The 16,689-nt window shown below is 40.2% G+C and overlaps 1 protein-coding gene across 1 annotated transcript in view; it reads left to right on the top strand.

The window, feature by feature from the left end:
* Positions 1–4,051, top strand: part of ZC2HC1A (zinc finger C2HC-type containing 1A) — a 30,469-nt gene extending 26,418 nt beyond the window's left edge. Inside the window, exon 9 of the mRNA XM_035124926.2 lies at positions 882–4,051. Coding sequence (XP_034980817.2) covers positions 882–1,050 — 169 coding nt within the window. The 3' untranslated portion in view covers positions 1,051–4,051. The remainder of the gene's footprint in view (positions 1–881) is intronic.
* The last annotated feature ends 12,638 nt before the right edge of the window (positions 4,052–16,689 follow it).

Genomic DNA, 16,689 nt, shown 5'->3' with positions numbered 1-16,689 from the left:
CTGCATGTTAATAGTTTTCTTTTTTATATTGTTTTTATTCTATTATAGTTTAATTAAATTTTAAGCTACCTTTTATGTTTTTACATTTCTGTGTTTTATTCATGTTCCTGTAAGCCACCTTGAGTCCTGGTTCTGGGGGAAAGGCAGGGTATTAACAAATGCAATAATTATTATATTTTAAGATCTCTATCCAAGTAAGAGACTCAGAGGTTAACTGCTAGCACCTGCCTCTGCTTTATATATAACACCTTGGACTTTTATGCTCTGCCCTACTCCAGTGTCCACAGAATTTGAGCTTACTTGTGTCCTTCTAAATATGACACAATCCAGACCCTTCCATATCTTTCCCCATAGGATTGGTTTAAAAATCAGGACTGTTATTCTGGGAAGAGATGGTGTAACCTTTCCTTTCTATAGAAGGGCAGATTAGGGCAGCTAGTAATGGCTTTATATCAGCTGAAAGATCATGTAAGGCATACTGAATATCACCTCCTGATCTTCCAAGGGAGCCTGATGAGGTTTCCAGTTAGCAGTGCAAGAAGTGTAGAATATCCTGATCAAGGAACTTCTATTTCATGTTCCATTGGGCCCTTAGATTTGACCCGAGGGCCTCTTAATTTGATTCCTTCAGTTTATTCCATTCGCCTAAGGTTCTCAAGTGCTAGCATGGAGCTTGAGTTATATAATCCAGCAAGGAAGTATTGTGGGGTTTTATTTTATTTTGTAGTAAGAAGGCCATGCTTTTGGAATGATAGTACGTTACTGGAAAACTATTGTAAGGGAAAGGTCAGAATGAATGCTTTGCAAGTCACGCATAAACCATTAACATTTATCTAATCTCTGTAATGTTCTCCATTTTGAATGTTCAATGGTTGATGAAGAACTGGATATGACAGTGGAGACTGCTCATCTTCTGTCAATGGAGCAAGTTCAAAAAGCAATGAGGGAAATTCACAGTTACCAAAATTCTGCTACGAATGCGGCGCCAAATACCCGGTGGAATCTGCAAAATTCTGCTGTGAATGTGGAGTTCGAAGAATGGCTTTGTGAACACCTTCTGTAAAGCAGGATAAAAGAGATCCCCTCTGTTCGCTATGGCTGCATGGAATTCTGCGCTGTACTTACTTTCTCATCTGAACTTGTGCTAAAACACCGTAGTAATTTTCTGAGAGCAATTCTTTTTGGTTGCAGAATAATTTATATAGATATAAATATACTGTATATAATTGATAGGTACCTGAAACTGTGCCATTCAAGAAGGTATTCTTGAGACACTGTTGGAAATACCTTTAATGGAGTGAATTAACTCAAGAAATAGGAGGGGTGTTTTGTTTTTTGTAATCTTGCTATGTATTACTGTATATACTTACATGGTTCTCGTTATTCACCCATAATAGTGTTAGCCCTGAATAAGTTCGTCCAATAAGGGAATCTATTGATGAGTAGGGTCTCATAAACCTTACTAACAAACAAAAAAAGGTTCAGATTTACTGATCTCGTTTATGATATTCTTCTACCTGATTGGCATTTCCTTCTTAATCTGCTTTCAAAACATGTTATAATGTCCATTGTACAGATGCTTGTGTGTGGTACCAGATTTTCCCCAGACAATTTTCACATTCCTTTCTTTAAATATAATTATTAGCTTTGCAAAATAGTTCACCTTCATATATCTATGGAATCAATTGCCAATGGCAGCTTTTCCTGCAAACCTCCCTATAATGAATGGAAGATATATAAGTGGTACTTTGAATCTCATCCTTTCTCAAGCTTCTCCTACACCTCTCTCCTTTCCCATTATTTGTAAAGCCCTGCTCTTTATTTTGTAAAAACAAGTAAAATCATAAACATAGTTTTAATGTTTGTCCAGTATGGTCTAAATTATTATGCCCACTTTATAGAGTTTTGTGGCTATTGCAATGATGGCAATATACAATAGAAAAAGAACCACTTGTTATATAATAATAATTATAATAATTATAGTAATAATTAGTAGAACAAATGAGTTCCGGAACACGGTACCTAAATAATGCTTTTTCTTCTTCTTTGCAGTATCTTTTGCTTAGGGGTTTTTGGTACCTTCTGCAGCCAAATCAAAATAAACCGGCTTCACGGGGAGTACATTGATCCACTGGAGCCCTTAACCTATATCAGTATTGTTGTTTGTCTTAGTAATAGCATACATTTTCACAGAAATTGTTTTTCCTATGGAGAAGAGCCCTCATTTCTGCCTTTCTTAAAAGCATTTTGACCTTTTTGGTTCCTACAGCTATTTCTAAGCCGTGGTCACATCTTATAAAAAAACAATTTAACCTGTCAGCTGGGCACATTGTAGGATTTGACCTGACATTAATCTAACCTTTCTTTCATCTTTTCAAATGATGTGACTAATGGCAACTGGTTGATCAAGCTACTCTTCCTGCTTCAACTTTCTAGGATGCTTGCTGGTGGTAAATTGAAGGTCCCTTATTATTAGAGTTAACAAATTCATTGATGTAGGATTGTTATTTGTGGGTCTTAAGTTGCTCAGAAATGAAAAGTACAATTTTAAGTGCAGTATCCAAAACCTTGTTCTGTGACCCAATTTTCAGTTCTATACAATTGGCTAGTATTCAGCCATTATATAATGCTTAGTTGATGTGCTACAGTGGCTGAAAGTGGGGGAACTGAAGCAGTACTGGAGAAGATGTCGAAAACTTCATTGAGGCGTCACTATTATGCATACATAGCTCACATTATTCTCCCTCTTTTCTTAGGTGTTCCTTCCAGATATATATATCTTTGATTATAAATACTTACATTTTTAATGGCGGGGGTAAATTCAATATTTTAGGAAGTTGCACTTTTAAAGTTTAAAGTTTTTCATTAAATAAAAAAACTGGGCCCAATACATCATATTGCTTCCTGATGAAATCACTATAACGGGCACGATCAACCTAAACCAGAAATAATTATGTGTGTTGATTTAGTACTTGAAGGCACCCTTATAAAATCTTAGAGAGTGATTGTTCTGTGTGATGAGCTCGTCCGTATGATAGAAATCAAAAAGGCATCAACAAACCTAACCACTTATAATGAAAATGTTATTGACGTTAATAGAGAATCACATTTCTGAACCAATCGATGACATTGCATCATTTCATAAGAGTTCTCTGTCTTTAAATGGTGGTGGTGAATCTATAAAAGAATCACTTTAAACATGCAGTAACATTTTGTTTCCATTTGAAAGGGTCTCCCCCTCTCCCAATCCTCAGAATACTAAGGAAAACAATAGTTTTTCAAAACATTCCTTTTGCCTTTTCATTTACTAGAAAATCTCATAGAAGTTATATTACACATCTTGTTTATATGCTTGAAATCTTACTTTTAAATACATGAACGTTATCCCACAGATTTATATCTCATGTAAATAATGATACTGATATGAGCTCAATATATTTAAGAATTCACTCAGGGTTGCTTCAGGTTACTTTTAGCCACAGTTGACTACACATTTGAAAATGTATACCTTGCATTGCCCTAATGGCAGAGCAGCACAGAGATCAGAGATTAGCATCAGAAAAGCTAATTTGTATTGTACTTAGTGGTGGAAATCTAGTGATCGATCTTTGGTATTCCACTTCATTTTTTGTATTTTGTGAAAGAGATGACGGGTATGTTGGGAAATTTCTGAATGATCTACAATGGACCCTTTTGAGAGTCTTGTGTGGATTTTGCTTTGTTTTGGGTGAGACTTCATATGCATCCTCATTCACCAAAGATCTCAAATATTTATGTAACATAAATGCTTTCATGTGTTTCCACAGATGCGTTATTACACCTACTTAACAATACGGATTTCTTACTGCATCTGCCTGATCTTTTAATATATTGTATCCTCTCTCTTTTGTAACTGTCATCTAATTTCTAGTTATGTGACCTTTTATTCTTTGCTCTGACTTGTGTTTTGGATTTTCCTAAAGGTTTATTCAAATCATTGCGAAAGCAATCTGTACATGCTTGCTGTATGTTATCCAGTCCTTTGTTAACAATAAAGCAATTGTTGCATACATATTGTATTATTATTATTCTTAATCTTGCATAGTAGGTTCCTTTGTTTTGTTTCTCTGGCAGCACCCTTGCTGCTAAGTTATTACATAAGCTGTCAAATCCCGAAATCTTTCTCAATACCTGGGGGATGTGAACTAGATGTGGGCAAGCTACTTGACACTGAATCCTGATGGGGCCAACATAGTGGTCTTTGGGCTTGTCACACTATTGAAAGGGTTCATCCTTTCCCGATCAAGCAAGCTGAGAAAGTTTACTGGGTATTCGTGTGCAATAGAAATTATTAAAGTATATAGTGTGCTATTAACTGGGTCCCTGCAGGTTAAGCTTATATGCAAGTCAAACCCCCAATGTTTTGTTATTTAAAATATTTATGTTTTATTAAATATACAAAATTGTTTACATCAAAAATCCATCCAACTCAATATAAAAGCTATACACACAATTTAAAGCAGCAGCATCAATGAGGAAAGCAGTCAAAGATCAGTTACAATTAAGAACAAACCAAACAGCCACCACTGATTGCCATTAAAAACCTTGAAGATTTTTTTTTGTATAGTCAGCATGTACATTTTCAGTAGGTTGGGGGGGGTGTCCCCCACTAAAAGTGGGCCGTGCAAGCCCAGGATCAGAAATTGGGGGAATCCAGAGAATGACTCTGAACCCAACCTTAGATTTTGGAAAGGCTTATATGGCAGTCCTCTACCCAGGTAAAAAAAAAACCATTTGCATTGCACCTGGAAACGCACTGGAAAGAACACAGGTGAGTTAATACTCCTCTACTATGTATATTTGCTGTGTTTAAGAAACTGCTGCTAACACTTTCCTTGTGCTCAAAAGACCTCCATGCACTTTCTTGAATAATAATAATAAAATCCACATGTAAGGGGGAAGGCTTACAGAGAACAGCCTCCCCTCATCAGGACGAACTTGAGCGAAGGGTCATATGACAAGAGCCAGGAAACGGAAAGGGAGTGCCGGCCCTCGAGCAGCATCAAAGAGCCCTTACTCCATGGGCAGGAAGAGGGGGAGAGGGAAAGAGGGGACGGCAGTCAGTCGGTCAGCAGGCCATTCCCCCCAACACTGGAATTGAGGCGTCGGAGAAGGGGGAGGCACTTCACAGTTCCCAGGCTCTTGTGTTGATCTAAGAGCGGTGCAGGAATCTGATTGGGAATGAGCAGACATGGAACCTTAAGCACCCCACACTAAATAATATGCACAAATAAAAACATCTGAAAGACAACCAGAGGTGGAGGGTCGTTACTCAAGAGTAGCCACAACAACCCTGACACCACAGAAGTCTACTCCCCTATTTCAGTGCTTGTACAATGTTACAATGGAGAGCTGGACTAGTGTGCCTTACTGGCTTGAGCAGGTGGGAAATAAGAATAACGGTAAGCATGAAACAGGATAATTCAGGTCTGATGCACAGGTAGGCTAAAACACACCTATGGACTGCAACCCTCAGTTGTTCCTCCTCAGTGCTGTGAAGAGGGGGGGGAAGAGCCAGTGGGGAGACATTACCCAACCACAGCATAGCTAGAGTACCGTTGGCCCTCTTTCTAGGTGCATCCGTTCTGTAGGATTGCTGCAGAAAGTCAGACAACCCAACTACAGGAGTAAGACAATCTAGTGACATAGGTTGGGACACCTGGCTGCCTTCCTGGTGGATCTTCCGTTTCTCATTGCAGCAGCACAAAGGTACATCACGGGGCACAAAAGGAGGCTGGCTGGGCAACCAAGGAACTACCTCTACCATGATGATATACAGAAGAGCCAGCAGAGAGGCAGGTAAACAAGTGCTGGCCATCGCAGAGGGAGGAATATAGGGAGGCCACCCTTGGGCTCAACTTGACTACAAGAAGAATACGTAACTTTTAACAGATATCAAACATCTTCCTAGAAACAGGATGTTATGTACTAAGACATTTATACGGGGCTTTTTTTTCAGTGAGAGCTCACTGAAATTCAGTTCCAGCATCTCTCAGGTGCGCACTATTGCCCTCTAAGAGGATGAGGGAAGCATTTATGTTGAGTTCTGGCACTTCCTTTTTCTTGAAAAAAAGCACTGCATTTATAGCTATTAACTATACATGTTATAGTAGTGTTTTGTTTGCATCCCAAAATTATTTAGCTTAATCCCTGAGAATGAGATCATGGTTACATTTTTTTGGCTTTACGGTTGTTGTTCTTTAAAGAAGAGTTAACAACTGTCTGCTTCCAGGCAGGTATCTTTCCCTCAAGACTATTTTCTCCCACAGTTAATGCTAGAATGCACTACAAATATCATTAGACAGCAATAGAGATACAATATAGGAGACGGCAATATAGATACTTTTAATACTAAAAATAGTTCATAACTCTGCAATTTTATACACGACAAATATAAGAAGCACTAAAAAAAATATAAAAAGAGAAATATAAAAAGTTCTGAAGAGGTGTGCATGCACACGAAAGCTCATACCAAAATAAAAACTTAGTTGGTCTTTAAGGTGCTACTGAAGGAATTTTTTTTTATAAAAAGCATTTGTCAAATTTAAACATTCTAGCTGTAAAATGCCAATAATTTTTTTAAAAGAAAATCCAAATATTTTAAGTTAAATGGCTGTTTGTTGCATTAAATGGCTGGTACCCAAGAAGTCAATCCCAAATTTCAGCAATTCCTGAGTATTCCTGCAAGTACCTTTCCAACCTCCACAAAACAAAGCAGCAGTACTTTCCTCATATTCACAGTTTACCTCCTAGAAGCTACCTATTCTTCCTTACTAAAGGTAAAGGTAAAGGGACCCCTGACCATTAGGTCCAGTCGTGACCGACTCTGGGGTTGCGCGCTCATCTCGCATTATTGGCTGAGGGAGCCGGCGTATAGCTTCCAGGTCATGTGGCCAGCATGACAAAGCCGCTTCTGGCAAACCAGAGCAGCACATGGAAACGCCGTTTACCTTCCCGCTGTAGCGGTTCCTATTTATCTACTTGCATTTTGACGTGCTTTCGAACTGCTAGGTTGGCAGGAGCTGGGACCAAGCAACGGGAGCTCACCCCGTCACAGGGATTCGAACCGCCGACCTTCTGATCAGCAAGCCCTAGGCTCAGTGGTTTAACCACAGCGCCACCAAACCCCCAAACCAAGAAATCATACTTTTCATTCATCCTTTTTCCCTTCCAAGCTTGCCTTTGGTCCTAAAGTAGTTTTGAAATTTATTAAGTACAGTATTAGTAACTTAAGAAATCCCTCGTAATGACTTTTTAAAAACAACAACAACAACAACAACAACAACAACACAATGTATTAAAAACGCATAATTTTCTAAGTTCCTTTGTAATTTTTAAAGTGCTTCATTGTTTCAGTTGTAAGTTTAAAACAGTTGTCGGTTTAAATAATATATTTTAAAGGGCACGTACAGGTTTTAATGACTGATGAAGTACAGATTGCAGTTCTCCAGTCCATCGGTCAGTTCTCTGCTTCCACTGGTGTTGAAAGTTTCCTTGAAACACAGAGTGCCTTGACTACAAACTTCCAACTTTTGCCTCTGTGCCCCCTCTTCCCAAGAACAAAAGAACAGCAGTCCTTCTCAGGGACTTGGTGCAGAAGATTTGCATAAGCAAAGAGGAGATAGTTGCAGTGCTTAAAAGTACAGGTATTTTTGTAGAAAACCAGGTGTGCTCTGAAAAACCAGAGCATTGTGTAGTTCATAAAGCTTCACTTAATTGTAACAAGCTTTCAAATACTTCATCCTATTCCACTTAAGTCCAACGTGACTTCAGCTGACCCCAACATGACTTAAACTGAGAAGTTATGTCCTTTATCAAACATTGACGACAGAGATTTCTGATATATCTTACATTTGGACATGGGTTGTTTCTTTGTTGTGTTTTGCCAGTGTTGTTGTTACAGTCCTATATTTTTTTAAAAAAGAATTGGCTGTTAAAGTATATATAGATCATTTTTTTTGATTGACAATATGTCAAGTCTGTACACAAAACATTTTGAAATTGGTAGGCTTAAGAATATACTAGCTACATTTTAAGCCACTACAAAACAAAAAAAGTTGTAAAAGGTCATGTGTAGGCAAACTAAGGCCTGGGGGCCGGATCCGGCCCAATCACTTTCTAAATCCAGCCCACGGACAGTCCAAGAATCAGCATGTTTTTACATGAGTAGAATGTGTGCTTTTATTTAAAATGCATCTCTGGGTTATTTGTGGGTCGTAGGAATTTGTTCATTCCCCCCCCCCAAAAAAATATATAGTCTGGCCCCCCAAAAGGTCTGAGAGACAGTGGACCAGCCCCTGCTGAAAAAGTTTGCTGACCCCTGTACAAGCTGTTTTGATAAATCAGCTAGGGGGAAAAGCAGTTAAGTGCTATGCAAGTAACAACACTAGGAAAATGATGGATATGTTATTGAATCAGCAAATTCAGTGTCAAATCTTCCAGAAGTAAAGAAGGGTGCACAGGTGTGAGGGGCAAGTAAAAGTAGCTGAAAGGAAAGAAGCTGCGAAAACAAAGTTCTCCTGCAGGCATACCTCAAGCATTTCCAATGTCATTTCTGAAACCTCCTTCATGTTATTCTTTACACTTTTACTGAAGTTACATCTCTTGGGCATTGTTTGAAGATGGCATGCCAGAGTATGAATGTCTATCTTCTGTAAACAAGAACAAAAAAAGTTAATGAGTTGGAGTGCTATTAGGCTTGATACAACTTTCTTACATACTGATCCTTCAGGCTCTTGGCTCTCAAAATTGAATAAAATATTCAATATGTTGATCCCTACGCCCCATTTTTACTTCAGTGTGGAGTTTAATTCCCAGTCTCTCCTTTACACTACTTTCAAGTGACACTGACACTTTGCTAGGTCTTCTCCATTTAATGCTGGTGCCTCCAATAACTGCTCTGACATAAAAAAAAAGTTAAACTTTGCATGGGACTGTTTCTTTTATATTGGGTATTCCTGTGCAGCTCTAAGGCCAGCGGGCGCTATCCAGGTACCACTTTTCACAATGGCTTGGGCTAATTTAAGGTTCTGTTCATAATGGTTTTTCTATTTTAGTATAGACATACTGTATATATATATCGTACGCAGCTCTGATACTTTATGACAGACGGAGAGTATATATAGGGTTGTAATCAACTAAGTTTTATGCAAAGTAGACTCAATGGAATGAATGACACTAAGCTTTCCATGTTTGTTACTTTAAATGGGTCTAGTCTAAATAGGGCTTACACTTGAATGCTACCCTATATTTATGAATAAATTCAAATATTACAATATTTCTAGGGGTGCTTCCTTCCTTCCAAACCCTAGTACTATTTACTGCCTGTGAAACAATATAAAATGCAAATAGAAAGATAAACGTCAAAATGCCCCCATGAGTTGTAAAAATGCTTTATCATGCCTTTATAAAAGCTCAAGCCATTTGACCAGGCTGGTCATGCCTTGGTCATGCTTGTCCATGCTCTACTTAAAGCACATCAGTTTCAGGCCAAGTATAACCAAGTCTGGAAGGACAACACACACTCATCCTGCTGATACCCTGAGCAGGTCACAGGCAGGGAAAAGGGAAGCAAGGAAGTTATGGTGTCTTGCATAGTTATGGTATCTTTCCCTGCTTGTGTTTGATCCACAGAAACTAAGGATACAGTATATACTAACTCCAGAAAAATCAACATTACCAAATCTGAATTGCAGAACACTTCTAGTCCAGTTGTATTCACCTATAAAAAATTAGAACAAAGGGAACAAGCATGTTAATTCAGATGTTTCTGCATTTCTCTTTCCAGTGTACATAAACCCACTGTTGTATAACCAGTCAATGGCTTGTGCACATTACTGTGGTCAGTTCTGAAACTCTGTGAGAAATGTTTGTACAAGTATTCATTCGCAACTATCATTTTGTTGGGCACTGTCAGGATTCCCTTTGGCACCATCCCACACCACTTCCCTACACACCTTCTCGGGTGTGAAGCTCAGCATAAGGTGCTCTCTTGGCAGTTTCACCAACACATCCAGGAAACGGACTATCAGAATGGTGTCTGGGCAGATTTTCACCGAATCGGCAAAATGCCCAGAAAAACCTGGATGTAGGGCAATTTCTTAAGCAAAATGTTGTAAAAATCCAAAAAAAGCCTGAAGACTTTTTTTTGGGGGGGAGGGGTAGATGTTTCCAAAAAAAGGTCAACGATGTCTCAGAATTGTGACATCCTTTCCTATTGTGCTTGCTCTACAGAAACTACAGGTGTGTGTGTTTTGTTTTTGTTTTTTTAAAAGCAACATTACCTCCATTGCATTGCAGAAAACTCTACTGGTGTTAGACCGCTTACATCCAGCATATTGTTCAATCTCCTTTTCCTATAAATTAGAATGCAAGTAACGACGTTTAAATTTAATGCTTCTGCTTCTCTTTTTCCAGTGTAGTAAGTTCAATGCACTCAATGATTTGACCATGTCCCTGAGATCCACTGTGAAAGTCTGAGAAACGTTTCTGCAAGCGTTCATATGCGGTGATGCAGTTTCCCCTCCATTTGGTTCATCAGCCTGGAGTAACTGATCTGCCTTGCTGGGTGCATTACATGTAGACCATATGAAGTCAGTTGGATACAACAGCATTTTATGCCCAAAGCTCAAGAATAGATTAATATGTTTGTTTGTTTTTTCAAAGGAAGACATAAAAGAAGTAGTTGAAGGGGGAAATACATGCTTGCCTGCATACTTTAGCTTCATTTCACATTTTAAAAAACTTTTTGTTCTTTCAGCATTCCCCACCCACCCAAGTATCTAGGTCTGTACATGAACACCACAAATGTTGTAATGCAGGACTTTATTATGATTCTTTGCCAACCATATGAGAGGACATCCTGGAAGCACTGTATTTTGTCAACTGTTCCACAGTTTTGCATGTTGTTATTCCTATGGAACTTCCTTACTGTTTTAGTAGGGAACTGTTTAGATTGACTGTAAGCATGTTTACCCAGAAATCAGAGGGTAAGACTTTCCCATTTCCTAGATCCACAAATAAGCATTTTAAGTATGGCACAGGGGAATTCAACTGGATACTTTGTTAGGTAAGGGGTAGCTAGCCTTTTTTGGCTAGCGTTTTTTTTGGGGGGTGGCATCCACTCTTGGCAAACTCTACAAGAGAACTTAACATGATCCTGCTGGATCAGGCCAACAGCTTATCTGGTCCAGGAAGATACAAGCAGGACCTCAGCACATTCACACACACACACCCCTCCTGTGGATTCCAATAGCTGCTATTCAGAAGCAGACAGCCTCCAGCTGTGGAGGCAGAGGATGGCCACCATGGCTAGTAGCCATGAGACTTATGCTCAATTCATTTGTCTAATCCTCTTTTAAAGCCATCCAAATTGGTGGTCCTCCTATGAAAATGAGTTCTATGTACACGAGTTCTAGTGTTGAGGGAGGAAAAACTGATCTCTGTCCACTTTTTCCCTTGCCATGCATGATTTTATGAACTTCTCTTACTTGCCTTTTCTGTAAATTAAAAAGTCCTAAATGTTGTAACCTTTCTGCACCATGGAGTTGCCCCACACAAACCAACCCAATAATTTTGGTTGCCCTTTTCTGAATGTTTTCCAACTCTACAACATCCTTTGAGGTGAGGCAAACCGGCACTACACAGTGGTCGTACCACAGATTTAGATAACGGCATTACGATTTTCAGTCCCTTTCCTAATGATTCCTAGCATGGAATTAAACTTTTTGATAGCTGCCACACCCTGGGTCAACATCTTCATTGAATTATTCACTATGATTCCAAGGTTTCTTTCCTGGTCAGTCACTGCCTGGTCAGTTCAGGCCACATGAGCGTTATTATGTGATATGGAGGGTTTTTTTTTACACCTACATTTACACTTGTGGTGCTGTGGGTTAAACCACAGAGCCTAGGGCTTGCCAATCAGAAGGTCGGCGGTTCGAATCCCCACAACAGCGTGAGCTCCTGTTGTTCGATCCCTGCTCTTGCCAACCTAGCAGTTCGAAAGCACGTCAAAGTGCAAGTAGATAAATAAGTTCCGCTCCGGTGGGAAGGTAAACGACGTTTCTGTGCGCTGCTCTGGTTCACCAGAAGCAAGCTTAGTCATGCTGGCCAATTGACCCGGGAGCTGTCTGCGGACAAACGCCGGCTCCCTTGGCCAGTAAAGCGAGATGAGCGCAGCAACCCCAGAGTCGTCCGCGACTGGCCTTAATGGTCAGGAGTCCTTTACCTTTACCTTACACTTGTTTACATCGAATTGCATTCGCCATCTTATTGTCCATTTGCTCAGCATGCAGAGGTTATTGCGAAGCTGTTTTCAATCTCTTTTTGAACCCCTTATCCTACAGCTGCAGTCATTTACATTAATCATATGTATACCACAATCCTTTTCAAGATTAATCCCATCATCCCAATCACAGCATGCTCCAAAGCAGAGACCAGGAATGAACAAAACATTCCTTTTATTGAGTGCATGCAAACACTCAATGAATACAATGCAGGGACCCCCAAATTTCGGCCCTCCAGATGTTTTGGACTACAATTCCAATCTTCCCCGACCAATGGCCCTGTTAGTTAGGGATCATGGGAAGTGTAGGCCAAAACATCTGGAGGGCTGCAGTTTGGGGATGCCTGATACAATGGTACCTCTACTTACGAATTTAATGTTTTCCGAACGCACATTCGTAAGTCGAAAAAAATTGTAAGTCGAATCCCATAGGAATGCATTGGGAGAAAAAATTCGTAAGTAGAAGCAACCCTATCTAAAAATTCGTAAGTAGAAAAAATCCTATCTAAACCGCATCCAAGATGGCGGACAGAGCTCCATTCGTAAGTAGAAACATTCGTAAGTAGAGTTATTCGTAAGTAGAGGTACCACTGTAGTTTAAAGGTAAAGGTAAAGGTACCCCTGACTGTTAGGTCCAGTCGCTGACGACTCTGGGGTTGCGGCGCGCATCTTGCTCTATAGGCAGAGGGAGCCGACGTTTGTCCAGACAGCTTCCGGGTCATGTGGCCAGCATGACTAAGCCGCTTCTGGCGAGCCAGAGGAGCGCACAGAAACACCATTTACCTTCCCGCCAGAGTGGTACCTTTTTATCTACTTGCACTTTGACGTGCTTTCGAAGTTTACTAAGTCAGTTTATCCTGCTTAAGCAAACCATATCCTAAATTTCTGTAAAAATAAAAATAAATTTTATTATTTAGACCCCGCCCATCTGGCTGGGTTTCAATCAATTACCTTCCTGTCATGCTGCTCTAAAAAGGCAACCTCTCCATCTAAACAGAAAATGACCACAAGGCAACCTGTAGCAAGTACAAAACAAACTTTGGCCCACAAGTATTTAAGAAGATCCAGTTTTGGTGTCTCAGTGCTGCAATCTTTTCCATTGTGAAAGTTTGCTAATTATTCATCCCTTGGCAGTTAAAATGTTTGCTCTATTTTCTACATTTTGGCACAGAGATGCCAGGCAACAGATGCACCAGAATGATGGGAAAGTAACTTGCAAATAAGCAAGGAAAAACCCATTTCCCTAGAACAAAAATAGAGAAAGGATTAGCTTCTGGGAGGAAAACTGTAGCTGCTTCCTAGCAACCTATTATGGAATTTTGATAACAAATTAGGTATTGTAATAGATTGGATCCAGACATAAGCTGCAGTCCTAACCCTACTTACCTACCTGAGAGTAAGCTGCATTGAACGGTGGGACTTACTTCTTAGTAGATATGGTTAGGACTGCACTGTAAGTGAGTTGAACTAAGATCCTATTGATTTCAATGGTGCAAATTAGTCATGGTTTAACAACAGTGACTTAAACGGAAATGAAGTTCAACTCACTAAGTTTGGATCCAATCCATGAATTACAGCAGTTCTGAAATCACTTCAAGACATTCAATGTGAACTCAGCTACCTGCATGTTGGATGCCAAACAAACACTGTAATCAGAAGCATAGCTTGTTTTTTCAGTATTAGAGGTAAACACTGGCAACATCCCAATGACAAATTACTGTTGACTCAAATCAGCAGCTGGGATGGTAGAGGGAAACAACCACAAGGAATGAAGATGCAAGTTTCCAAACAAAGCGATGCTAATGCAAACCAGCAATTGCAGCATTATATGCATTTGTTAGTATGTTATTATCAGTTGAAAGAGGCAGGCTTGAACCCCATAGCTGCCAAGTTATCCCTTTTTTTAAGGGATTTTCCCTTATGCTGAATAGGCTTCCTCGCGAGAAAGGGGAAAACTTGGCAGCTATGTTGAACCCTAGCATCTCCCATTTCTCCAAGTGTGTACTAAGGACTGGTTCTGCTTTCTCTTCTAATGCCACTATTGCATCCGGTCTGATTTTCTGCCACCAATTCACCTGTCATAGTTCTTTCAAAGAGAACATTTCAGTTTTGCATGGAACTACTTCATAATATAATTGCCATACATTCCTATGGAGGAGAGAGAAGTATGGTGGCTCATGTGAGTAGACTGGGGGGAGGGGGGGGAATACTCAACAATTCAATGTTTGCCCAGCACTGGCCATTTTCAAAGCCATGGCATCATTAACTTTGTCTGTTCAAACCAATCCAAGTTTGTTGTTATCTGTTGCTTTAACCACTGGCCTTACTAAATCTTTTGCCTGTTTTAATGGTTTTATTGTTATATTGCTGTCCTGCGAACTCTCTGACTGAAGGGCAGTATGCAGGTGTAATTTATTACACAAACGATACCATATATTCATAGATTCCCACATAGTACACCTTATTTCTATATTTCAAGACAACGGGACTACTAACGTCTCTATTGGGAATGTTTTAACATTCAGGGTCTTAAAATTGCTCAGATAAATACATATATTTCTCTCTCTCTCTCTCTCTCTATATATATATGTATATGTATATGTATATGTATATTAAATGTTACCTACCAGGTGGAGAATGTTGCGAAATAGATACCGTTCATAATTTTCCAGGATATCATTCATGGAAGTAGATGAATCAACTGGTACCAAAGCTAGGAACAGTGGCAGAATCCCAAAGATATACCTTAAAAAAGCTAGATTACAAAATTACATTGAATTACAGCTTGTACCAAGGAAGTTATATGCTCAGCTGACTATGGTAATATGACTTAATATTAAATAGTGATGGGTTGGAGATATGTAACAGATTACTGCTTGATAACATTATTCAGATTTATACATTACAGAAGCAGGCACTGAGGACATAATGAGAGCAATGCTATGCTCATTTACCTGGGAGAAAGTCCCAGTCAACTGAGTAGAACTTACATATGTGTAGACATACATAAGACTACACAGCACTGCATCTATATATGTTAATTTTTTTTAAGGGTGGAGCAGTGAGTCAGTGTGTCTGGCTGTTATTAACCAGAAGGTTGGTAGTCCGAGCCCACCCAGGGCCAGCTGTGGGCAGGATTCCTGCATTGCAGGGGGTGGGACTAGATGACCCTCTTTCCCTTCCAACTTACAATTCTATGATTCTATTTCATGAAAAATACCCAAATGGTTTACAACAAAAATGACATAAAACCATATAATAAAAACCATATTAAAAAGCTGAAAACAGATTATCAATTAATCACTGGAAATATCTATACTTAACTGCCTACATAGGCCTGGTGGAACAGTTTTCAGCAGAAGGTGCCACCTGAATCTATGTGAGCAGAGCCTTCCATAATACTAGACCAATGGCACTAAATCATGAAGGTGGAATTCCTTTTATCAAATTCCATTAAAGGGGAAATTCACAAACCATATTTCCTTTGGGCATTTTAAAGTTGGTTTATTGTTTAGCCTGCTCTACTTGGTTTTAAGACACTTCTAAGTGTTTGGTAATTAAGTATTGGGTAAATTTTATTCCCTTACTGCAGCAAAGGTCCCTTAGGGCAAATGGTGCACTGCCCCCCATCAAACTCAGACTATCCTCAGCCAGCCCCCACTTGCTTAACTTCACACTTACAACCAGTCCAGGGGATGGCACTGGCTGGCAGCTTCCTTCTCCTTAGACTCAGTGTTGCAGATTCAACTACTGTAGTAGAATTCCCACCAATGGAAGCCCACACAAAGACTTCTGCTAGAACAATGAGGCTCCCCTCCTGTCCTCCCGTTGTGTGTACCTTACAGGAGGACGAGAGGACAGATTGTTCCTTCAGGCAAGCAAGAAATGCTTATGTCGATGGAGCAATATGCCCTATGTTGAATTTCTCCCTCAGTGGAGAGCAGGGCCGGCGCGTCCATTTAGGCGAACTAGGCAGCTGCCTAGGGCGCCAAAATGGAGGGGGCGCTGGCCCGCCGCCACCCGGTGCTGCCTGGGGCCACCTCCACTGCACCTGTCACCTGTTAAGCAGCTTCAGGGCGCTATCCTGAGGCTCTGGAGAGTGGCCTGAAGCCGCTGAACAGCTGACAGCCGCAGTGGAGGCGGCCCCAGGCTTGTGCTCCCCACGCAAAGCTCCGGAGGCGCGTGGGGAGCGCGAGCCTGGGGCCACCTCGCCGCGCCTCTCAGCTGTTTTTTATTTTTCTACTTTTCCCCCTACTTTTTATTTTTTCTATTTATTTATTTTATTTTTTATTAATGGGGGGGGGGCACCAGAAGGTGATCTCGCATAGGGTGCAAAAAACCCTAGCACCGGCCCTGGTGGAGAG

This window comes from Zootoca vivipara, chromosome 8 (genome assembly GCF_963506605.1).
Source record: "Zootoca vivipara chromosome 8, rZooViv1.1, whole genome shotgun sequence".
Lineage (NCBI taxonomy): Eukaryota > Metazoa > Chordata > Lepidosauria > Squamata > Lacertidae > Zootoca > Zootoca vivipara.
Note: the sequence above shows the minus strand (reverse complement) of the source record. Positions and strands in the feature narration are given on the sequence as shown.